We start from the raw sequence: 25,638 nt of genomic DNA, 5'->3' as shown, positions 1-25,638 counted from the left end.
AGACAAAGAAATATACTTTTCAGAATTGTAAACCATATATAATAACATGATAATTCTTGAAAATATTTTTTTTTTATCTTAGGCTATAATTCCACAAAGGGTTGCATTGTAACTAAACGATGGCCTAATGTAAGTGGAGTAGAGTTAAAGAAGAATATTGACCTCAAACTCAATTTCCAATTCCAACCCCACTCAATACCCAGCTGCCACGTGTCATGTAAGCAATCCTAATTGTGTGGTAATGATATGCCAATCTCAATTCTCAAGTTGTATTCTCTTCAAACTCCCCCTGCTATAATAGCCCTCTCCTATCTCAACTGTTGTAATTGTACAGCCACTAAATCACCCTCTGCATCTAAAATGGCAGCCGCCGTGTCGACCATCGGAGCCGTCAACCGCGTCCCCGTATACCTTCATCTCTTGATCATATAGATATAATTAGCCTTAACTTTATTAATTCAGTGTATATAATGTAATGTGACAAATTATGTTGCAGTTGAACTTCAATGGATCCAACGGAGGAGGCGCGGTGCCAACGTCCTCGTTCCTGGGGACGAGCCTGAAGAAGGCGAGTGGCATGAAATCTAGCAGCAGTGGGAAGGGGAGCTTCAAAGTGGTGGCAGAGGTGAAGCAGACGGACGGAGACAGGTGGAAGGGGCTGATCGAGGACGTGTCCGACGATCAGCAGGACATCACAAGGGGTAAGGGCATGGTGGACCCCCTTTTTCAGGCCCCGAGCGGGATGGGGACCCATGACCCCGTCCTCAGCTCGTACGAGTACCTGAGCCAGGGCCTCCGCGAGTACAACCTCGACAACAAGCTGGACGGGCTCTACATCGCCCGTGCCTTCATGGACAAGCTGGTTGTCCATTTATCTAAAAACTTCATGACACTCCCCAACATTAAGGTATGTTGGTTGACTTATCATCTGCTCACCCCTTAAAAGGCCTTATAATAATAATAAAAAAAATGTATGCGCATGCAGATTCCGTTGATTTTGGGTATATGGGGAGGGAAGGGGCAGGGGAAATCCTTCCAGTGCGAGCTGGTGTTCCGCAAGATGGGGATCAACCCGATCATGATGAGCGCGGGAGAGCTGGAGAGCGGGAATGCAGGAGAGCCCGCGAAGCTGATCAGGCAGAGGTATAGGGAGGCGGCGGACATCATAAAGAAGGGGAAGATGTGCTGTCTCTTCATCAATGATCTGGACGCGGGAGCAGGGCGGATGGGCGGCACCACCCAGTACACCGTCAACAACCAGATGGTGAACGCCACGCTCATGAACATCGCCGATAACCCGACCAACGTGCAGCTCCCGGGGATGTACAACAAGCAGGAGAACCCCCGTGTCCCCATCATCGTCACAGGAAACGACTTCTCCACCCTGTACGCACCCCTCATCCGTGACGGGCGTATGGAGAAGTTCTACTGGGCGCCCACCCGCGAGGACCGTATTGGGGTGTGCAAGGGTATCTTCCGTACTGATGGAGTCTCCGATGAGGCCGTCACCAAGCTGGTGGACACCTTCCCCGGGCAGTCCATTGATTTCTTCGGGGCTCTGAGGGCGCGGGTGTACGATGACCTAGTGCGGGAGTGGGTGACCGGGGTGGGGGTCGAGAACATCGGGCTGAAGCTTGTGAACTCGAGGGACGGGCCACCGGTGTTTGAGCAGCCGAAGATGACACTGGAGAAGCTGCTACAGTACGGGAACATGCTGGTGGCGGAGCAGGACAATGTGAAGAGAGTGCAGTTGGCTGACAAATATTTGAAGGATGCTGCTCTTGGAGATGCCAACAAGGATGCTATCGAGAGGGGTGCTTTCTAGAGAATTAATACAACATCCATCACTCTTTAATTAATTATATAAATTCCCTATCTTCAACTTTGCATTTTCTGTTATTCTCCTTTTTGTAAATCTAATAATATATACTTTGCTTCTTGCCTCTACACATTATAATCATATACTCTCTTGTAATGTCTCATGGAACTATTGGCTCTTGTGGTTCTCATATTTTCATGAGAATATGTTGGTTGAGAATCCGACCAAAAAAGAGAAATGAATCAACAATGCTTGAAAATCAATTTTACAACGAGATATCCTTCATTTTTAGGCACAAATGAGCCTCAACCTCCACCATTGCAAATGTAAACCAATCATTGTGTCAACTATCAAGAAATTTAGACTTCAGCATCGTATACCACAAATGGGGTCTTGTTCAAGTGGATTCTCATACACTCAGTCAGCTATGTTAAAGTGACCAACGGATCCTCATGGAAAGTTCAATAGAAAAGATCAACTCAACAACCGGATGTCCGGATCTGTAGTACGCTCGAGAGTTGAGACAATAATAACTTGCACAACTTGAGCAGAGTTTAGGAAAAAACATGAGAATATATGTTGTTAATACAAGAGTTGAGAGACAAGATGAAGAGTAGAAAAGGATGGAGATTGGAGAGTTGATTGTGTGTTAGTATTTGAGAATGGAGGTATTATAGATGATATTGAGTTACAAAATTGAATGGTTGTAATTTGTAAACCATGTATTTTGGCTGGAACGTCATCGATCTTCTGAAGAAGAAAAAAACTTGTCGCAGGCTGTTTTAAGAAAATACCTCAACATATGAAGCTATCGGACCTTTAATTTTACAACGCTACTAAGTATAATCTTTCACAGTTTCAAGAAGAAGATAAATATCTCCAGTCCTGGCGTATTCCTGCAAATTGATCTTTCATTGCTCGTTGGATGAGATGAAAATAATGGGTGAAGAAAGTTAGATCAAGGAAAACCTGCTGATTATAAACCAGATAGCGAAATCAGATGATAAAAGTGCTGTAGCAGAGTTTTTTGACCTACCGTCAGAGGATAAGAGGAAGAAATATGTCATGCCAGAAAAGCTCGACCATCCAATCCACATGACATTTCAAGAAGGTGACTGATGAGATCTTCGCACTTTCATATCTCCATATATCGTTGTTGATGGGCATGGAAATGAGTTCCTGTTCCTAAACAGATATATAGAGATATGAAGCAAACTGTGCTATCTGAGTTGTTCAAGGCCTGATTTAGGCCAAATTCAGACTCTAACAGAACACCTTTACTTGTGCACGATGATGATATTACGGGTTTCCAAATTAAACATAGGTGTGTATGGATGCCTGTGAAGCTGATTCGAAACAATCTACTCCATCCTTCTTTTTTCGAGATATCAACCCTTCCTTTTTAGTTAGTCCCAACTAAGATGTCCTCTTTCCATATTTGGAATAAAATTTCCCCCTTCTCTCTACTTTATTACAACTCCACCTAAATCCCCCCTTCATTCATCAAAAGTGGTCGTCGGGACGGAGGGAGTAGTAGTTAAGGTTGGTGACAGATGCTATGGAGGTACATAAATAGTGCATAATCAAGTGAAACCGTATTTTTTTTTAGTTTAGATTCATGTTAATTACTTGATTTTCTTGGTTCACTAGGCAATGAGAGATACAAGGGCACAGAGCTGTTACCAATAAGGATGTTGAGCTGGAATCTACTTCAGACAGAGCCGGACAATGAGCTTCAACCCAGAATATTCAGGAACAGAGTTAAATATGCTGAATACATCAGACAAAGAATGGTGATAAAAACAGGGAAGGAAAATCAGCCTAAATAAATACCTGAAGCTGAAGAGCTGACCAGTTAATGTATTCATCTTAGAGGCTCCTTCAATGTGCTAACCAGTAACTTGGGAAACCTACAAGTGTTGAGATCCTTGCAACATTTCACATAATATGCTCGATCCATGTAGCCCGTAGGTGCCAAGAATGCTTACAATGATAAAAACCAAGTAGCAATTAAGCAATATATCAAGGTAAGACAAAGGAAAAAGAACATCCGAATTGAGCTACAAGTCAACAGAAGAAGAACGATATGGCACTACTTCTATGTAAGGTAAAATCAATCCAGACAACAATTTTCTATAAAGACAAGTATGGAATTGAAAGAAGGAGCATAAAACAATATATTTAAAGGTATGGATTATGGAATTGACAAAACACATTTTGACAAAGTTTCTAACCAAAACAAAAGCATTGTGAATCCATACACATAGAAAAACGGGGCTCTCCTAAGTTATTACTACTACAACTCTGCATAAGGCAACATTTGTACAGTCACGATCACAACACATTCAGTTTTCCCCTCTTCTTTACACCCTCAACTAGCACCAGAAACCTATATAATTGGAAGGTAACCAAGCAAGATTACCATCTAAGCCTCCTGACTCTAGGTACATTCTGATAACTAAGAATGTACAATTGCAGAAGTACAAACAACATTATTTATTCCAAACATCTCTGTCAGTCTGTACAAAGTTTCCTCATTCCACTTGAGCAGCATATGAAGACAGGGCGTTGATCCTCCTCTCTGAAAGAGATTCAGGATATTTGTTAATCGATGATGATATATACATCAGCAAACATCATTAAATACTTTCTATCCACACAGGGAGCGTAAACTGTAAAAAAAGTGGGCTTGAAATCTTGTCAAGTACAATGCAGGACTCATATGCCATCATACATAAGTATACACTCCCTCCATCCCATCATAGATGACGCACTTGGGTAATGGCACGGGGATTTTAGGAGATGTATTGTATGTTGAGTGGTGAGAGAAAATATTATATTTATATTAATGTGAGAGAACTTTTTCTAAAAAATGAAATATGACATCTTTTGTGGGACAAACTAAAAAGGAAAGTGTGACATCTATTATGAGACGGGGGAGTAACAAATAGTGCATCTCACATAGACTGTATAAAACTGTTTAACCTAACAGGCAAATGAGGTTATTATCAGATCGAATAAAATAAATGAGAAATAATGGTACCCAGAGCAAAAAAAAAATACCTCCGGTAGCCACAAGTTTCTCTACACGTGCAACAATATGCTTCCCGTAAGTATATTTCTTCACAGCATTTAAATGAACTTTAATTCGGTTAAGTAAGAGTTCAAGTTGCTGGTCGTCACACGTCTCCAGCACTTTCTGAACAACGTAGTTTGCAAACTGATCTTTCATCATTACCTGGCACAGAAATAGAAAATCAAGTCAAGAGAATTGAAAGTATAGTGTGATTGTAAGATTGGTCCAAATCCAAAACGATTTTCAACTCACATAACTGAGATACATTGAATAATAAAACTAAACATGTAGATTAGATACAACAAAGGGGTCAATGTGAACTTGATAGCGATATTGAAGGAGAAAAATAAAATCAGAAAATTGTTATAAATTCTGAATTTAACATATGAATCTACGAACTTGGAGAGGCTCATTTTCATCAGTGCTGCCAAGCATCTCATGTACCAGGGCCTGACGTTCTTCATGTGTTCCACACGATAAGCATTTCTCTATTACATTGGAAGCAAACTTCTGCTGGCTCATCTCTACGATCTTCCCAGTTAATTGGTGAATAATAGCAGATCTCTTAGACGGTTTTCCATGTCCAAGTACATGCTATCATGACAGAGGCAGAGTTAGCGACTAAAGGTAACACATACATGGAAAAGAACTACACCAACCTAGATAAAAAGTAAAGGAAAAATTTAACATATCGACCTATTACCAGTTACAAATTATACTACCAAAACTATAGCCAGAGTAAGCAATGGACCCAAAGCGACAAAGCCAGGAGAAAATACTATGCCCCCGGCAGTGTTGTCAAAATGTCGTTCGGGTCGCTCGGGTCGCCTGGGTCGAGACCATCACCGCCCCAACATGGGTGGGTTGATCGAGATACAGGGTCGCCTGGGTCGCCCTAAACATATACTATCTCTGATTTTCACAAATCTCTCACATGTTTTCTGACTCCCTGAATCACAATTCTCTATATATATGCATGCACCACATCAAACTTTTCAAACCTACTTTCTACACTTTAGAATTCGGCCTCTTCACTCCTAAACAAATAAACAATTCAAAGATCGTTTGCTGCCACCCTTCATATATTCCTTTGTTTTGATATTTTCAGACAATGGTATCAATTATTTATTGTGTTATGACTTATGAATTGTTTTGATATTTTGATCATTTCTATTTTCCACTTTATCTCTATTCACATTAATTGCGTCTACATTTATATTATTTGATATATTATAAACATTAGAGCAATATATTTATTTTATTTAATATTAAAAGGAAAAATAATTCGCCTAGATTTGTGGGTCTCTCGACCCAACCGACTCGTCGACCCGCGACCCGAATTTTTACCTCATCAACCCGATGCGCCCCGCGGCCCTAACAACACTGGCCCCCGGCCTCTAGATAAAAAACATATTGATATACATACACGATGCTCAAGAATTTGTAACGAACCTGAATGACATAATTTCCATATTGATCCTGAGCTAACATACAAACAGAATTCATAATCTCTTCCATCACTACAGCCTGAGTTTTGGGACTATCACAATGCTCCAAGACTCTCTGTTTCAGAAAACAAAGCTTTAGAATCATAGGTGGCCTTACTTTAACTTGCAGGAGATGGAAGAAAAATGAGTAACCTGTATTACTCGACAACCATACGGATGAGTAGACAATGTAACAACTTGATCATAAAATGTAGTAACAATGAACTCAATGGAATTTTCAGGTACACACTCAATACATTTTTGTATGACATGATTCCCATTCTGATCACGCACACAGCGTAATACATGCCCATCAAGCTCTGCAACCATCTCTTTCTTCTGGTCAAGTTCAATGACCTCCAGTGCCTGAAGAATTCGGAAGAAAACAATTTGTAAACATTGACAGCTAAGCATGCTTTACAGCCTCATCTTTTATATGGTCAGGAATGTTCTGTACTTGATGGTAATAAATTTCACCTGTAATACCATCACTTTTGAAAATTAAACAGTGTCTGCATTAGCTTTGAAGGGAGGAACCACCTAGGTATAGAAAGTCACAGCAGCTGGCTGTTCAGAAGTAGGGATTCTTTTACAATTGTTTATACAACCATGTTGTTATACATCTACTCAGGTAACTTAATTAATTAATTAAACAGAAAAGAGGGAAGAACAGGAAGACAGAAAATTATAATGGAAATAACTTGAATGAACAGCAATGTAATTAAAAAAAGGTAAATTCCTCCGAAGAGGCCTACGGCTAGCTAAATTACTGTCATGCGATAAATTATTGTCCTATTATAATTTCCCCAAACACACACACATAGCTCTTCTAATGAAGACCTATTTATAACAATTGCATGAAGACTCTTATTTCTAATCAGCAATTTCACAGTTAATCTAAACCAAGAAGACTAATGACTAAATACTCTTTAAACCAATCAACAACAAATAAATAATAACTAAGGATTATAACAAAAGATAACTAAGCAAATCAGCAGGAAATACAAGATTCCATCTCATTCAAAACTTGTTTCCAAGTCCAAAAAAGCCAAGTAAACATCAAGAAATAGCAAAATGGTAATCGGGAAATGTGAATAAGTCAACCATATGAACCCATTGCTATAGTTAGAGCTTAGTTCTAGAAAACATGCATAAGTCTCAGAACAACTAGGTGAATTGTGCTTAGTTAGTAGTCTACTGGCATAACTGAAAGATTAGCCAACTGCTATTTGATTGGAAGATGTATATTTTGATTTAGAAGCGCCAAGACATATGGATTTAAGGTCACATGTGCTGGAAAAATCTATTTAGCTCCAAAAGAGAGTATGAAATAAATCCAGACAACAACAGTTTCAGATGATTTAGTCATCAGACATTTAGTCAATGGGTTAAATTACCTTCTGTATGACGCGACAACCATACATTTGGAGACTAAGGGTCAGAACATGCCCAATTAGTTGCTCAGCCAATTGTCTAATCTGGGAAGCACTTCCATGTTCCAAAAACTGAAACCATAGGAAGGAAAGAAGGCAAAATATGTGCTATTAAAATAGATCTTACAACGAAAATAGTAAGATCTAAGAATGAGAGAAGTTGAAAGAAAAAAAAAACATAGTACATGGAACACTACCTTCTGAATTACATAGTTACCAAACACATCTGTCATCAGGGGAAGAGCTTGAGGCATAATTTCAAGGAAAATCATGTTCTTCTCTAGTGCACTGGCAGTTTCAAGTTTCTGTTGAATAAAACGACTTCCAAACTGGTCCGCACTGTCCAGGAAATCTTTGTGATGAACTTGTAAATTACCAACTTCAACTTGTACAGTAACAAACATTTAAAACTAGATAGATAAGTGTACCTGAACTCAACAACATGACCTGCAATCTCTGCAAGGTCAAGACACCTGGTTTTGTTTCCCTTAAACTCATCCAACAATGAAGCTGCAAAGCTTTCCTCCAAATTACAGCCAGGTCCAGAAAGCCATGGTCCCCCAAATTTGTGAGTCATGTTTCTTAAAGTGGATGGGATACACATAATCTGTTCCACGTTCTTGTCAGAGCCACCAGATGCAATTGGGCAGTTTGGAAACATTGGAGACATAATATGATTTCCACGATGAGGAATGCCAAGACCAAATGCATAATTTCCATGGAAACCATTGTTCATAGTACTTGATTTTCCAAAACCCGATCCATACTGTGACCTCCTAAGCGAAGCTTCAAAGTAAGCATTTCGATTCCCAAGAAAATCTACTGGTGGATTTGCTAGAGATTCCACATGCATTCGTTGATTATCAAGAGCTGCAGAAGAATACTCATTTGCTATTAGATAATCGAGATATGATGGATCTGTATGTGCCATTGGAAAAGCATCCAATGTGCTTTGATTTCCAAGTCTAGCATAGTTCTCTTCAGCTGCTGCAACAAATAAATCTGATTCAAATGGTAAGCCGCCGCTTAAAGCTCTCGAGTCACCAACTTGATTGCCCATGACTAACGGTGACGCAGGGTATCCGCCTAAACCAAAGTTTGATGCGGAGAAATTTTGACTAGCAGTGTTGAGATAGTGGGATGCTGAACTTCCTAGACAATTCAAAGTAGGCATAAATGTTTCTTTCAAGGTGCCATTTGAATAAGGATATTGTTTGAAGGGAACATTATCCCTTTGTGAGTTGACATCAACTCTATCCTGCAACTGAGGTTTTTGATATTTCCTCACATCCCCCAAGGTGCCTGATGATAGGCTCAAGCCTGACAAAGAAGTGATGATGTCTGCAGATGGCACCACCTCAGGTGAAATTTCATTATATAAGTCATGAATGTTTACATATCTCTGATCCAGTGAGCTCATTCTATCACCGCTTAGAGCAGAAATGTGATGACTAGGAGATCTGACGAGGTCAGGAGTAAGATTTCTTGGTGAAGAACCCGTAGAAGAGGCATTACTTTGAGATATTGACGAACTGATGCTTTGCATATTTGTTCCAGAACGCAATGCACTCACTGGTGCCGACTCATGATGGAAAACCACATGTGTCTCAGAGGATTCAGATTCTCCATTAGATTGGCCAGCCACGAGAGAGGGACGTCTAGAAACAGTTGTTGGATATCCTACGCCCTCCTGCACAGAATTAAACGTCACAAGTTAACAGACAGTTGCAAGATCTACGGAAAATGAAGTTGTTACAAGGAATTGAGCCAACAGCGACGAAATTACAATAACTAAAAGGACGCACTTCCAAGTTTCAAAAATTACATACATCAAATTGTGCGTAAAGCGATCATGAAAAAGAGAAATAAAATGTGAGACCAAGATACCCCTGACACAATTTACCACTGAACCATATCAAACCACAAAACCAAAATTCCTCAATACAGCAAGCCGAGTTCAAGAACAATCAAGCCATATCCACAATGCAGCTCTCGACTTCAAGTAAACAAAAACAATCAAGGATGCAACACACATGTACGCTTAGATAAAAAGAAAATCAAATATTAATGCCTGTAATATCAACACCATTGACAATGCTGCTTCAAAGAAACTAACCATATTTACAATCCTCTTCTCCTTATTCCCCACACCTAAGCCTGGATATCCAGTGAATCGATCAGCATCCCATCCCCCCTGCATTACTTTCTCCTCTTCCAAACTGCCAAACCCCGGCTGCATAGCAAAGAGGGACTCACCTCCACCACGAGCCCCGCCGCCACCATTCTGGTAATAATAAGACCTGTAAGCTGGATCAGACCTCAGCTCCACCTTCGAAACGCCGCCCTCCATGGTCGGCGGCGCAGACCTCGCTCGATCATGTACGCCCTCATCACTGCCTCTGCCTCCGAAGTCCGATTCCAGTATCATCTCAGGACATATACAAATGCACTACGTATGCATAAAATTTACAGAAACTAACGACAAAAAAGGAGATTCTTCAATTAATAACGCAAATTCCGCCGATCATTCTCCAGGAATACTATCTCAGATAAACAAAACCAACTTTAATTAAATTATTAAATCTCATAAACCAAGCATAAATACACTTTTAGTTGCACATTTTCAGAGTAACAAAGCATAGACTAATCCTGTTGTTTCCATGAACAGTCCTTGCTTGGAATTAATATGCGGAGTTGTTAGGAAGAATCGGAGTGAGAGTGAAGTGAGATTTATAGGGGTTTTAACAGAGATAGAGGAGGTTGGTGAGAAATAGATGAAGCGATGGACTATAAGCGTGAATCAAAGAGAATATCAGCCGTTGGATTGAGCCAAGATGAAAAGTAAAAGTTTCTCTCTCTCTGTTTCTGCGGTTGAACTAAATTTGCGCGGTAATTTGTTGCGGTAAATCTTCCGAGGGTTTCGACTCACTGATATAGCTAGGTAGGTTTACTGATTTACTATAAAAAGAAGATAGACTCCTTTTCAAGAAAATATCTCAGCTTCGAACTTTCTAGTTCCACTTATACAAATTACACTTATTTATAGTGATATCAGGTGTATAATTTTTGTATGCAAGTGAAGTGCACAATAGTAAAAATGTCAATTATTCAACACTTTTATATGTATATTACTATTATAATATTTTACAGATGATATGTAATGGCTACCGTAGGGCATGACCTCTTTTAAAGTTTCATTTTTTATTTAAATACCAACAGAATAAAAAAAGTTACTACTACTATTTCACAAATGTCACGAAAAAAACGTTATTTTGCAAGCACTTTTTACAACTAAGCATACATGCTCGCAAAACGTCATTATACATTGCAAGCATTATACAAGCACTTTGCAAGTGCTTGTATAAAGGGTGCTACAAGCACTTTGCAAGTAGAAAGGGTGCTACCCATTTGGACTGTCACAAAATTTGCAAGAACTTTATCAAGCATATGCTGAAAAAATTGCAAGCACATTGATTAGTGCTCGCAAAATGGCTTGCAAAATTTGGTGGCCGAATTAGTACATTGCAAGCATTTTTTGCACGCAATACTTCCTCAATGTTGTCGCCAAATTCAACTTCGGCAAGCATTCTTGTGCTCGCAAATAATTCCATTTTCTGACTTCATTTTGCAAGCACCATTGTGCTCGTTGTCCTACATCTCTTCGAAAATATTTTTCTATTAAATATTTATAATTTTTTTAAAAATTAATATTACGATTTATTTTTTTCAAATCATAGTATGAAATAACTCAATTGAATGACGAAATTCAAATTTTACATAGATACAAAATACTGTTTCACACTTCAATTCAATCAGATCACAAATTTAATTCAAATACTACTAGCCACTTCTTCTAGACTCTTGAACTTGCTAAGTGAGGACATTTACTAGCTCCCGCAATTCTTCGATCTCTTAATGCAATGGCTGTACTCGTTGCTCGAGAAACTCATCAACCTGCTCAGTGCTAAGGCCAGACGAGCCGGAAGATGCAGTGCCCACAGCATAGCAAATGAAAAGTGCTACGGCCACATCTGGATCTCACATTCTACTAACACATTTTATTATAAATTAATACTATAACGTATGAAAGTGAGACTTAATTATAATCATCCCTAATTTTCTTGCTTAGTTTATGCCTATTTAAAATGAGATTTTATATTGTCGATAAAAGGAATATAAAAAATTCTAAAATTCTAAAGAATGTAGATTTGGATACGTTACAAATTTAGCAATGAATATCTAAATAAATAAGTGAACAATCGATACAATAATAAATGCAGATTTGGAACCATTACAAATTTAGCAATGAGTATCTAAGAAAATAAGTGAACAAGTGAAAGAATTATAAGTGTTCAAATATCGATTACTTGAGAAGTTCGACACTCACTAACAGTTAGATATCCCGTTTCGTGATTAAGATTGTCATCATTCATTTTAACATTGAACTTGCCTAAACATTACTTATCATTTTTATGCAATTGGAATATAAATTGAGTTTTGAAAGTTATTTAATTTGTAAAATTAATGACGTTATTTAGCATTTTTATGGTGCATGTTAAGTCAAATCAAATGACTATATAAGATAAATGTGTGGTTATGCGAATTCAACTATTTCATGAATGTTGCTCTTACAAGGTATATAGTATAATATTTATGACATAATCAAATTGTTTGGTACAGCATCACACTGTGATAATACTAATTAATTAATGTAGATTTAGATAATTAATTGAATTAAAATAACTATCATATAGGAGTAATTAATAAGCCGAACTTGCCGAATTGGATACTCTAATATATAGTCTTTTATTATATTAGTGTTTGAACTTTGAATATTAAATAAAATTCTTCATTTTTAGAAGGTAAGTCAATTCAAATCCTTTTATGGTAGTATGTATTTACAAATTTGAAAACAGTCAATCTATAACATCTTATTAAAATATTGTAATTTTTTTATAAAATTTATTTTATTTATTCCTATTCATGATACTCAAAAAAAATTATAAAATCATGAACCCGACGAATCTAATTTGTAGGAGGGAGTTTAAAATTTGATAAATTGAGAAGAAGCGTACCTAGTCTTATTAATGGTCTAATGGAAGAAGAACTTATGTAATGGTTAATCTATATATTAATTACTACAATATGGTAAATCAATCCTTAAATGTATAATATTGATTATGGAAAGCTTAATCATTCCTAAAGGATCAATAAAAGGGTAAATATGTAATACATTACATTAATTAATAATTATAAATTTATTTTAAATATGAAATACCTAAAATATCCACTTTTGTATATACAATTTTTGTTAATTTATCACTCCCCAAAGATTTATTAATGTCACGTGTCAGTTTCATAATTTGCTTTAAACAAAGTAATACATTACATTAATTAATAATTATAAATTTATTTTAAATATGAAATACCTAAAATATCCACTTTTGTATATACAATTTTTGTTAATTTATCACTCCCCAAAGATTTATTAATGTCACGTGTCAGTTTCATAATTTGCTTTAAACAAAGTTAAACTAACGGTGTTAAGATACAATTAGGGAAAATCGTATCTACCCATTAATTTGGCACACTCGTGAAATGGTAGTATGATCTTCTAAATTAATTTCTCAATTTTGGAAGATCATTCGATTCGTTTTTCTTCTGTACGTTATTTCATCAAAATCAAATAGTCATTAACTGGTTGGATTCACTGTACGCACCGCAAAAAAAAAAAAACTAACGACATTTTTTAATGCTATTAAGGATGCTAATTTGTGTGTATAATTGTACCCTCAATACTTCATAAAGTGTCTTTATTGTTAGAGTCTCAACTAAAATTAGAAACACAAATAAAACATCCTAAAAAAGCAAAAGATTAAAATAATTTATGTTCAACCTAGAGACATTTTCTTTTGCGACTTAAACTGTATCTCAATTTTTTTGTCTTTAAAAGATTAGTTTTTTATAGTAACGTTAACATCAGTTATGGAATCGAGAGCAAGCATCTTATTCAGAGATTATATTGTTCTTCAAGAAGATACAATAAAATTGCAAGGAAAAAGTCTCTAGCTTTAACTGTCATTAAACAAGATCCAATTGATGAAATTTATCTTTTGGATCATGCGCTTTTCTTAAAATAATTGCACGCAAAGAGGTTTATGCACTTACTTTTCTTGAAATATCAAATTTTTTTTTGTTTTGGATGAACTTTAGTGAAATACATGTATACATAGGAATTTATATTAATACTTTATTAGATGAGTAATCAATTGTTAACTTTTTTAAGTTGTTAACTCATCAACGCAGGGTATTAACAATGTCAACACATAATTTTGTTGAAATTTCAATATATTGTGTTGACATTATATATTGACATTTTAATGTCATTGTGTTGATATTTTTAATATGATGAGTTAACAGAGTTAGCATTTAAAAAGTTAGTAATATAACGTACCCCTGCAGCCTTGCTTTAGTAAGTACTCCCTCCGTTGCAAAGTAGATGACACACTTGAGAAATGACAAAGGATTTTAAGAGATGTGATTTTGTGTGTTAGGTGGAGAGATAAAATAGTATATTTATATTAATGTCAGAGGGAGTTTTTTTTTAAAAAAGAAATGTGACATTTTTTATGGAACAAACTAAATAGAAAAGTGTGACATCTATTATGGGACGAAGGGAGGGAGTACTACTTAATAAATAAATACACTATAAACCCAAAAAAGAAGGTGAATTGAAGCTCACTAGACTAAGAGCATCTCCAGTAACGGCGTCAAAATTGTGACGCCGATTTTTCGCCGACGCCGGTTCTGACGCCGAACCATTGGAACCGGCGTCGGCGAAATCGGCGTGGCCATGCCGATTCGCGCGATGACGCCGGTTCCGACGCCGATCCTCATGGCGCCATTGTGGGTCCAGGATCGGCGTCAAACCGGCGTCAGATTTTATTTTATTTTTTTTCTTTTGAAAACACTATATATACGCGCTTTGAACGTCATTTTCATTCGCACCACTTGTTTTAACGAGTACTCTCTCTACCTTACTTTCTGTTCAAGATCAATAACGAGCAATGGAGAACAACTACGAAGGTACTCCAGTGACTCCCGGGGGATGGTCTCAGACTCCCCCGCCTCCCGGTGTAGGGTCTCAGACGGCCCCGACTCCCGGGGTAGGGTCCCATACTTCCCCGGCTCCTGGGGTAGGTGGTTGGCCTCCGATGACCGGGTACTACAACATGTACCCGTGGCAGCAGATGATGCCGGGGTGGGCACCCGGCATGCAGCCCCCTATGCAGATGATGCCGGGGTGGGCACCCGGGATGCAGCCACCGGCGCAGCAGATGATTCCCCCGACGCAGCAGATGATTCCCCCGGCGCAGGGGACGCACGGGGGGGAAACTATCTGAACTATACCGGAGATTATAGCGGCAGCAGCGGTGGTTCGACAGACCTCCCCGAGACGGCCCAGGAGGTCCCGACTCCTCGTTCGTTCGGTCGCCGACCTCGCCCGGTTGGCCAAAGGCGGGCGCAACAGGTTGCGAGGGGGGCACCCCGAGTTCCCAGGGGGTCCATTCGACATCCCCCCTCGGCAGGTCTACCGAGGAGCTCAAATTCTTCGCGCGCCAACAAACGCGCGCTCAAATGGTGAAGACCTTAGCCGACTTCCAAGCGGCGGTGGACCCCGAGGTGAAGGATTTTCTTCGTGTATTGCTCCAGAGCCAGCGTGAAGAATTGGAGGCGATGAGGAGGGACACCGGCGGGAATAGCCGCGGCGTAGGTGGCGACGGAAGCGGCGGCGACGACGGTGAAGAAGCGCTGGGCGACGACGGAGACGAGGACGGCGGCGATGAGTGATTTTGTTTTACTTTTTTCAATTAATGTACTTTTTAATTTTTGTACTTTTTTTAAATTATTGTACTTTTTTTTAAATTAATGTACTTTTTAAGTTTTAATATTATTATTCGAATTTTCCGTATTTTTCTCGTAAATTAAATTCCGTATGTTGATACGAGTGTAAATTAAATTATATAATTGTTATTAGTGATGTTGATATGTAGTGTGAAGGCTATGTGAGGGCTATTTGATGTCCAGTTGATGTGGCAAGCTGATGTGGCAGGAGAATTGTAGTGCTGATGATGTGGCAGTGTGAAGGCTATATGAGGGCTATTTGACGTCCAGTCTTACTGGAGATGCTCTAATGTCAGTAATCCATCGTCGAGAATAGCCGAAACGTCTCTGGTTGGGTGAATTGGTGATGCATTGCCAACTTAGAAGTCTAAACAACCAACACTAGATTTTTTAACAAGAAAACTTGCAATTCAAAAATGAGTTGTCGTGTATGTTTGAACCTACGAGAAATTAAACTGATCTTCAATTTGGGGGAGAGACACAAATGAGGTGAGTATTATAAAATTTAAGTAGTAGTGGAGTAGTGTATATATGAAGAACTGGAAATTGACCGAAAAAGAGTCTGGAGAAGGAAAGCTACGGTCACACACAGTTGTGGTGTTGGAAGTGCTTCGACCATTTAATCGGAATATGATAAAGATTACATCATTATCTGAACTCTAGTACTATTAAATAAATTATACAAGTACTAGTTTGTCAGTTTAATTAATACATAAATTATTCAACGCTAGTATAATAGCATCCACCATAGGCTGTCTTCCCCAATAGCCCCGCCCCTTTTTTATCCACAGCCCCAATTTTTTATCCATAGCCCCAATTTTTTCCTCCACTGCCCCACTATAGACGGACACTTCCAATAGCTCCAAAATTTTAATAACCAATTTTAATTTTAATTTTAATTCAATTATAAGTACTAAAATTTATCGGACTATACGTAATTATAAAAAACCGGCTATAAGTGAAGAAATTAAAATTAAACACTACATTTTCGTTGTATTAAAGTGGGGGTAAAATTTATCGGACTAGACGTTGGTGAGCTCCGCTATGGTCTTGTGGGATGGTCCGCCGACGACTAATCGCACGAGGGATCGCGCCCTCCGCCACTTCCGCAGTGCGTTCTGCCGCTCGCGCCGCTTCCTCCTCCTCGACCTCGTACTGCACCTCTTGGATCAGATAATTCCACGCGTCGTTCCATAAATCGTCCATTTCAATTTACAAATTCTAGTGAGAGAAAATATGTGTGTGAAGGGGTGGAATGGTGTGAAAATAATGAGAGGTGGAGGAGTGGTATTTATAGGTGTAATTTTCAAATAAATAAATAAATAAATAAATAAAGCAAATGGGGCGGACGTCCATCGCCCGTCGCCCCACTATACGTCGCCCGCAATCGCCCCGGACTCGCCCCGTCCTCGCCCCCTTGTCGCCGACCCCTTTACCGCCCCACCCTCGCCCCCTTTTTTTTGTCCGCCCCGGGGCGGACATCCCTCCCACTATAGACCGCCCCGTCGTCGCCCCCTTTTTCCGTCCGCCCCCTTTCCCCCTATAGTGGATGCTCTAAGTACCCCAACAATATTTAAATTGAATACTCCATACCATAACACACCTCCCCATACCCCAATTTATTGTCGTTAATAATAACTCCCGACCACTTTCCTCACCAATTTCGCCGCATCCTTCACCGGACTCTTCCTCCCTTGCGTCACCGTTCCGTCATTCCCAGCGAGCACACGGTACTTATCCCTCCGCGTGAAGTTTGTGCACTCAAACCCCAGCGTGGCCGCCAGAATCCTCTGCACGTAATTCGCCACGTCGTCGGGGCTCCTTCCCGCCGAGCAAGTCTCCTCCGCCGGCAGCTGGTTTAGGAACGTCACCTCGTACACCGGCCTCGGGTTCATGAAGAAGAAGATCGGGTCCATCCCCTCCCACCCCCTCGCCGTCGTCGCGTGGAACAACCCCACCCTATAATTCATCGCCACCGGCACGATCCTGTCCGTCAGCTCCGCGAACAGCCCGCTGAACCGGAGGAGGAACGGCTCCCGGCACGTCGTCCCCTCGGGGCACACCACGAGGTCGCCTCTCTCCAGCTCTCGCTTTATGTTCTCCGCGTCCACTTCACGGATCCGGGTCAGCCAGACGGAGGGGATGGGGAAGAGGATCTCCGATAACCGGGAGATTGAATACGTCACCGCCGGAATCCGGAGCCGGAGGACGGCGGAGAGGACCACCGGGTCCATTAGGGTTCGGTGGGTGCAGACGAATAGGACGCCGGAGTTGGAATCCGAGGCGGGTGGGGGAGGGGTGCCTTTCATTGCCACCCTTCCCCCGAAGATGGGGGCCACCCTTGGGATGACCCACATTGGTAGGGTTAGGCCCACCGAGATCTGGACTGCCGCTAGGAGGATCCCTAGAGGGATCCATAGGAGGATTAGGAGGGCAGCTCCGGGCGTTGGACGCTTTGCGAGGCGACCGTCGTGGAAGATCACCGGCATAGGGCGGAGGATATGTTTTGCACCGCTTACGTATGGAAATGGTGGATGGCATTGTTTCTATAATTGCAAACAAAACCCTAATTAAAAACATGGAGATTAATTTATTGAATGTGTAACTAGAGATATTTGTCAACAACATATGCTTTTTCAACCATCCATATTATAGATGTCAACCAAATGTAGACGTATGTTATGTCTTCTATTGACATGCAATGTCTTCGTGTTAACATCTACACGTAGGTTGTTAATATTATTATCAGTTATCAATTTGAAAAAATTATCAACCTAACAGAATCCAAGGTTATATATATTACTTGACACAAAGGTAGAAAATATGGACCCGAACCACAACCAAGTCTCCCTAGTCCCACACTAGGTCGACCATTGTTGTCGCTAAACAACTCGGCCACATCCTCCGCAATCGAATCAAAATCATGCTTCAAAAAACCGGTGGCGAGGCCAAACCAGTTAACGGAGAGTTGGGTTCCGATAACCTCATCGGCCCTCAAATGATCCATGGCAAACATCTCGACCATGACGCTCGGCATTTTACTCACCACGACTCGTCTACCGCCGCCGCTGAAAACACTCCACGCCTCCATATTCAAATCATCAAAGAAGAACTTAGGCAAAACAGCTCTAGTCACGGCTTGAATCTCCTGGAAACGGACCCCGGCCGTCGCCACAAACACGGTGAGCTTGAGCCCGTCGTCACACCTCCCACACGCCTTGAGAAGGCGAACGAGGGGCCACAGCATTAGCAGCAGCGCGAAACGAATAAGGCCCGAGGCCTCGAATGCGACTAACATGAAATAGGAGAACACATTAGGGTCCTTCAAAAGAGTACCCTCAAGCTCCGAAACAACACTCCTCATTGATCTTAGGATTAATTATCGTTGTTACAAATAAATTTAGATTATGAATATGAATGTGGAGATGCAATTAGAATATATGGGAGGTGAAGGTAGGTGCGACTATAACCGTGGTCTGATTTATGAATTCTTGAATTAGGTGGATTATCCATGTTTACATTGAATGCGACTGTGTGACACGTTAATTAACTTGTAATTAAAGATGATTTGATCACTTAACCTCAACAACTTAAATGGCCGCAATTTTAGTAGATCGATCAATTTTATTAAGTCTCCTTGTTTCCACCTAAAATTTTGAATCAGCAGAAGGGATTTACCCAAATTATATTGATTCATTATTGCAAGTTTGAAACAATTTGATGTTTCAAATCTATTGATTCAGAAAAATATACATATATACTCAATGTTTCTTCTTTGCTCTCACAACTGCTCTTGAATATGTTTTTTTTTTAATTTTGGAGGCTAATTTATTGGTCGAAATTATTTGTTAGCTAGATTTGCATGTGCCGTGAGCGGCTGCTGTATCTCAATTTTATTGTTGTTTTTGTATGGATAGGTGATAAGTCGTATTCTAGGCCTTGGTTACTGGTCAGTATGATGTGCATAATTGATTATATCTGCAAAACAGTTGCTCAAAGTGTGCAGGTTGAGTGTTCTAGCCAGTAGGCAAAGCTTCAGATACTTCAGGTGAAAAGGGCGTCAGAACGATTACATACTGACCAGTATGCATGCAAAAATGGCTCGAGATGGAGAAGAAGGATAGCTGGGACTGATCAACCACAATTAAGGGCAAAGAAGTCATCTCGCCACGAGGTTTTACCCTAAAATCAAGGGTAAGCCTCCCTATAAAAGGAAGCCACTTGGAGAGAGAGAGGGGACACTCATTCATCATCATCACTCTTAGGTAGAATTCTCTCGGTAGTTCAGTCCTTCAGCTTTATCCTTCGTAATTCTCGTTCCTCGCCACAGCCATGGTCACTTGAAGATCATCAGTTCGCCGGAGTTCCATTCTATATCTCCAGTCAGCACGATCGTAGTTAGCAGTTCCATCGCCCGGAGTGGCAAAAACAATCTTTATTTGCTTTCTAGTTAATCTTGTTTGTTTTCTCTACGTTGGATTTTTCGCATTTCTAGTATTTGCTTATTTTGAAGTCTTGGTTGTGATCCAAACGTTTTCTAAATGCTATGAAGTTGTTTTCCAGCATCGGTTCATGTTTGTTTTCGCTTCTTTCTGCCTAGATAGCTTAGATCTAGCTGTTACGGTAATTTCCAGTGTGGAATCGCATGTTTTAACTTCTGTAGTTAATCTCTCTGAGTTTGCAAGTCTAGATAGCTGTTAGATTTTAGATCTGAATTAGTTAAGTGTGAAAACCCAGTTTACGTGATTTCTGCCACCCTGCATATTGACTAGTAAGCATAATTGCAGTTTCAGTGTTCGATCTTTTGATTCGAAGTTTTAATTGTAGATCTGAGCTGCGAAATTTGTTAATCTGTGTTTCTCGTTCATGAAATCTGAGATTGTTGATCTGAGTTTATTCATGTTGAACAAGATAACATCCACATCCAAGTTTGGGACCACTTTTACTTTTTAGTTACTTTTGCTTTTGTCCTTTACTTTTCTACCTTTTCAGCTGGTACCCTACAGATCTGTCAGTCTAGTCACCTAACTACCTCTTTTCCTCTGATATTCTGTTTAACCTTTTATAGTAAACTAGTACTTTCCATATACTTCCTGAAAACCATGTTCCCCACTTCCCACATACACAGCCGCCTGTCCAACACCTTTCCCACCTCCTAGTCAGTACAGTACCACCTTAAATTCCAGTCTAGATAAGTCTCAACCCAAAGCGTGGTAGCTAACCAAACCTTTCCAGAATATCACCACAATTCCCAAAACGCATTCATCTATGTGGGATTCGACCCCTACCTTCACTATACTACCCAGTAGAAGAGGGTTGAGGAATTATTGAGACCAGGTTCAGGTTTAGCAGGGACTTCCATACTGATCAGTAGGATACACACTTTGCTTGAAACGACACCTGCACAAACCTGCTCTTTCAAATGGCGCCATTGCCGGGGATGGATGGCGTTATTAGTTGCTATTGTGCGTGATACTTTGGCGTATATATTGTGGATAACTTTTTCTCTTTCTTTTTATTTCAGTTTATGAGAAGCAGTTCGGCTCCTGGCCAGTGGAGGCCGAAGATACTTCGGCGAGGATCTATACTCGTAACTACTCGATCCGGCTTGTCGACGGCTTTGTCTGATTTAGGTTCGAGTAGTGACGAGGAGCAATACACCATAAAAGGACCAATACCGGAAGAGATACCAAGGATAGAGGGAAACCCGAGAAGGATGGCCGCTCAAGGAGAAGAAGATCCTGAGATCGGGAACGCACATACCGAGGGAGAACCACCTCAAGCCATAGTTGTGACCCCAGGGCAAACTGCCTGTGATGTGAAGCCTCATGTGATCGCAATTCTGCCTACATACTGCGGGAAGAGTTACGAAGGGCCTTACGAGTTCCTTCATGAGTTTTGTAAGATTTGTAGGGCGCAGAGGAGGCCAGCAGGGGCGACCGAGGATGATTACAGATTGAAGGCTTTGCCGTTCGTTTTGAAAGGGGAGGCAAACACCTGGTTCATGCGCCTGCTTTGCCGTTCGTTTTGAAAGGGGAGGCAAACACCTGGTTCATGCGCCTGCCCCCCGACCCCATTGAGAGTTGGGCCGATTTCAAGTCAGTATTCCTAGGCGAATTTTTCCCGTCATCCAAGACAAGCGCGCTGAAGAGGGAAATAACTAGTGTGAAGCAAGGGTACGATGAACCCTTGAGCGATTATTGGGCGAGGTATATGGGACTTTTAGATGCATGTCCCAATCATCGCATGGCGGATATTGAGATACATCATACCTTCTATGAGGGGATGAACATAACAACCAAGGATCTGGCCAATTCGTCGTCGGGAGGAAGCTTCACGCAGCTACGGGTCAGCGAAGCAAAGAGGGTCCTAAGGAAGCTACTGAGTGCGAAGAAGGAGTATGACCATTCAAGGGATGGATACGACCGAGAAAGGGTTGCAAGTGCCTCGTCTACTGACCAGGAGCAGAAGCTTGAACAGAAGATGGATTTGAAGATGGATGAGCTGAAGAAGTCACTCCTGAGCGCAATCGAGAAGAATACACCGCCGACTTCCCTAGTTGGGAACTACAAGGGTGCAGAACAGGGAAACTAAGGACCGAGCTATGATCAGCCAAACGACTTGGTCAGTATGGAGCAAGTCAATGATGCCGGGTACTACAATTCTAGTGGGCACTGGATCCAAGGGAGACAACGGGATGCACCATGGAGAGATCACCCAAATTTTCGATGGGGAGATGGGAACCAAAATCAAAACCAAGGTCAAGGTCAGAACCAATATAACCCCAACCCAAACCAAAACCCCAACCGTGGACCAGCAAACCCGGACCACCAGTTCAACTGGTCAGGAAGGAACCAACAATCCCAAAAATAACACCCACAAAACCAGAACCAAAACCCTGTTTATGTACCACCACACCAGAGAAACTTCCAAAATTACCAAAATCAGCCGAATCAAGCACCCCAACACCATCAGAACCAAAATCAGTTCCAAAACCAGAACCAGAACCAATATCACCATGACCAGTACAACCCTCCTAGCCAGTATAACCAATACCCACCTAGCCAGAACCAGCAAAACTTCCAAAATTTCCAGCCCAACCAAAGTTCCCAGTATAACCAGCACCAAGGCCCAAATCAGTCACAAATCCCTAATAGGTCAAGGAGGTCCATGGAGGACATGATGGGAGAATTGCTTGCGTCGCAGCAAGGTATCAAGGGCGAGTTGCAATCCCACAACGAAGTAGTGCAGGGGGTGCAAAATGCCCAGAAGGAACATAAAGCGAACATGGATATGATGAATAGGCAGTTGGCCCAACTGGCCAGTTCGATGGGTGAAATAAGAGGAAATGCAGGGAAACTCCCGTCTACAGTCCAAATACCCGAAAAGGCGAATGTGAGTAAGGTTACATTGAGGTCAGGAACTACTTATGATGGACCTCGACCGAAACAACCAAGTGGAGAGCCGAGTGGAACGAAGATAGGGGCGACACCATCTCAATGGAAGAGCTTAAGAGATCCATGCCTCGGATGCAGGACCCATTTTTCTTGGGGGAGACGCCATGTGGAGGAGGTGAACCCGAGAACGTACTGGTCAGGAAGGAACCCCATCAAGAGGTAGAATCCAGAGCGGAGGCTCAGACCCAGAATTTGCCCAAGGAAGATTCCAAGAAGGTTGCTGAGGGACCGGTAGAGGAGAAAAAGGGGGAGAAACCATTCCCTTTCCGCTTTGTTACAAAAAGAAAGAAGGAGAACCCGGTGGACTACTTGTCGATTTTTGGGAAATTGGATGTCACATACCATTCCTCCAAGCCGTGAAGCTACCCCCACTTGGGAAATTCATTAAGGAATTCATAGCCGGGAAAGCCCAGGAGGATGGGAAGATCATGGTAGAAGGGATCACGTCTGTAATTGTGCAGGAGAAGCTACCGCCCAAGAGGGCCGATCCAGGTATGTTCACTTTGCCTATAACTATAGGAGATGTGAAAGTCGAGCATGCAATGTGTGATCTTGGAGCTTCTATTAATGTCATGCCTTTGTCAATCTATAACTGATTGAAGGGAGTTAGATTGTCGAGTACTAGGGTGTTGATCCAACTGGCTGATAGGTCATGCATAAGTCCTGAGGATGTTTTAGAGAATGTGTTGGTTAGAGTGCATGATTTTACCTACCCTGCTGACTTTTATGTGATCAAAATGAGTGAGTCCGAGGCTAGAGAATCTAGTGGCATATTGTTAGGAAGGCCATTATTGAGGACGGCCAAGACAATAGTAGACATGGCTGAGGGAACAATTTGCATTGATTTTCATGGGGAGAAGTTTACTTTTGATATCAATGAGGCCATGAAAAAGCCTGTTGATTCTGAAAATGTATGCAATGTTGATGTGATTGACCCCTTAGTTCAAGATTTTCTTGAGACCGAACTATTGCAGGAGAAACTCCAAGCTTTAGATGTGTATGAGCAAGCTGACGTAGAAGCCGCTGCATGGTGTGATCTGATCAGTAGCCAAGGGTTGACCGATGAAGAGATAGAGGGAGCAGTTAAGGACTTCTGCCAGAAATTGAAATTTATTGGAACCGCAGGGCCAAGTTACCAGTCAGTATAGAGGAATCCCCAGGGGGAGAATTAGAAAAAGAAGGAGAAGCTGAAAGAAACCCTCTACCCGAAGACACACTTCCACCCCAAGTCGAGCTGAATAAACTGCCATTGAATCTGAAGTATGCTTTCCTCGGAGAGGAGAACTCATATCCGGTGATCATCAGCAGCAGCCTTACAAAGGAACATGAGGCAAGGCTACTGACTGTGTTGAGTAAGAATAAGAAGGCAATTGGATGGAGCCTTACAGATTTAGTGGGAATAAGCCCCGACGTCTGCATGCACCACATTAGGCTGGAAGAGGGAGCAAAGGCACATCGAGATGCCCAAAGAAAGGTAAACCCCAACATACGAGAAGAAATATTGAAGGAGATCTTGAAATTGTTGTCGCTAGGGATTATCTATTCAGTGTCGGACAGCGAGTGGGTCAGCCCGATCCACATGGTCCCAAAGAGGTCGGGAATCCAAGTCGTTCAAAATGAGAGGAATGAGCTGATCCCAACGAGGCTAGTAACGGGTTGGTGAATGTGCATCGATTACCGTAAGCTGAACAATGCGACCAGGAAGGACCATTTCCCGCTGCCTTTCATCGACCAAATGTTGGAGAGATTGGCTGGGAAGAAGTACTTTTGCTTTCTAGATGGGTACAACGGATACTTCCAAATTTACGTGGATCCTGAAGACCAGGATAAGACCACTTTCACTTGCCCATTCGGAACCTATGCATACAGACGCATGCCTTTCGGCCTATGCAACGCTCCAGGTACGTTTCAAAGATGTATGATGAGCATATTCTCCGATCTAATTGAGGACTGTATAGAGATATTTATGGATGACTTTACGGTCTACGGAGATTCTTTCGACTCATGCCTTCATCACTTAGACATGGTTCTCGAAAGGTTTCAAGCAAAGAGTTTGGTTTTGAACTTTGAGAAGTGTCATTTTATGGTCACCGAGGGGATTGTTCTAGGACACGTGGTCTCAGAGAGAGGAATCCAGGTGGATCGAGCCAAGGTGGACGTTATATCCAAATTTCCGTTTCCTACTGATCAGAAGGGGATAAGGGGCTTTCTGGGGCACGCCGGATTTTATCGAAGATTTATCAAGGATTTCTCCAAGATCACCCAACCCCTTACCCGACTTCTTCAGAATGAAGTGGAGTTCGTCTTTGATGAGCAATGCAAGGCCTCTTTCAACCTTCTCAAGGAAAAGCTGATATCCGCACCTATCATACGGGCTCCTGACTGGGACTACCCTTTCGAAGTGATGTGCGACGCCAACGATTATGCAGTGGGAGTCGTACTGGGTCAGAAGATCGATGGG

General features: G+C 41.2%; 3 protein-coding genes across 4 annotated transcripts; 1 reads left to right on the top strand and 2 right to left on the bottom strand.

Moving 5' to 3' along the window:
- The first annotated feature begins 257 nt into the window (after nt 1–257).
- On the top strand, nt 258–1,947 carry LOC121743962 (ribulose bisphosphate carboxylase/oxygenase activase 2, chloroplastic-like). The gene is made up of 3 exons (XM_042137382.1): nt 258–405; nt 497–907; nt 986–1,947. Exons 1-3 carry the CDS (start codon nt 361–363, stop codon nt 1,823–1,825), a joined length of 1,296 nt encoding a protein of 431 aa, XP_041993316.1. The 5' UTR covers nt 258–360; the 3' UTR covers nt 1,826–1,947.
- Nucleotides 1,948–3,972: 2,025 nt separating this feature from the next.
- LOC121743949 (pumilio homolog 2-like) lies at nt 3,973–10,722 on the bottom strand. Of its 2 annotated transcripts, none has more exons than XM_042137368.1 (9): nt 9,932–10,722; nt 8,244–9,505; nt 8,013–8,154; nt 7,780–7,887; nt 6,536–6,748; nt 6,348–6,458; nt 5,340–5,489; nt 4,883–5,057; nt 3,973–4,400 (listed from the first exon to the last, which is right to left on the bottom strand). In XM_042137368.1, the coding sequence occupies exons 1-9, from the start codon at nt 10,241–10,243 to the stop codon at nt 4,354–4,356; spliced, it is 2,520 nt and encodes an 839-aa protein (XP_041993302.1). In that variant the 5' UTR covers nt 10,244–10,722; the 3' UTR covers nt 3,973–4,353. The 2 variants fall into 2 exon arrangements, with proteins under 2 accessions (XP_041993302.1, XP_041993295.1); XM_042137361.1 differs by having other exon boundaries at nt 5,295–5,489; nt 9,932–10,718.
- A 6,626-nt stretch (nt 10,723–17,348) lies between these two features.
- LOC121804451 (glycerol-3-phosphate acyltransferase 5-like) lies at nt 17,349–19,094 on the bottom strand. The gene is made up of 2 exons (XM_042204035.1): nt 18,524–19,094; nt 17,349–18,266 (listed from the first exon to the last, which is right to left on the bottom strand). The coding sequence occupies exons 1-2, from the start codon at nt 19,082–19,084 to the stop codon at nt 17,349–17,351; spliced, it is 1,479 nt and encodes a 492-aa protein (XP_042059969.1). The 5' UTR covers nt 19,085–19,094.
- Nucleotides 19,095–25,638: the final 6,544 nt, after the last annotated feature.

The sequence above is a fragment of the Salvia splendens genome, chromosome 1 (genome assembly GCF_004379255.2).
Source record: "Salvia splendens isolate huo1 chromosome 1, SspV2, whole genome shotgun sequence".
Taxonomy (NCBI): Eukaryota; Viridiplantae; Streptophyta; class Magnoliopsida; order Lamiales; family Lamiaceae; genus Salvia; species Salvia splendens.
The sequence above is the reverse complement of the archived record's forward strand: the minus strand, read 5'-3'. Positions and strand labels throughout refer to the sequence as shown.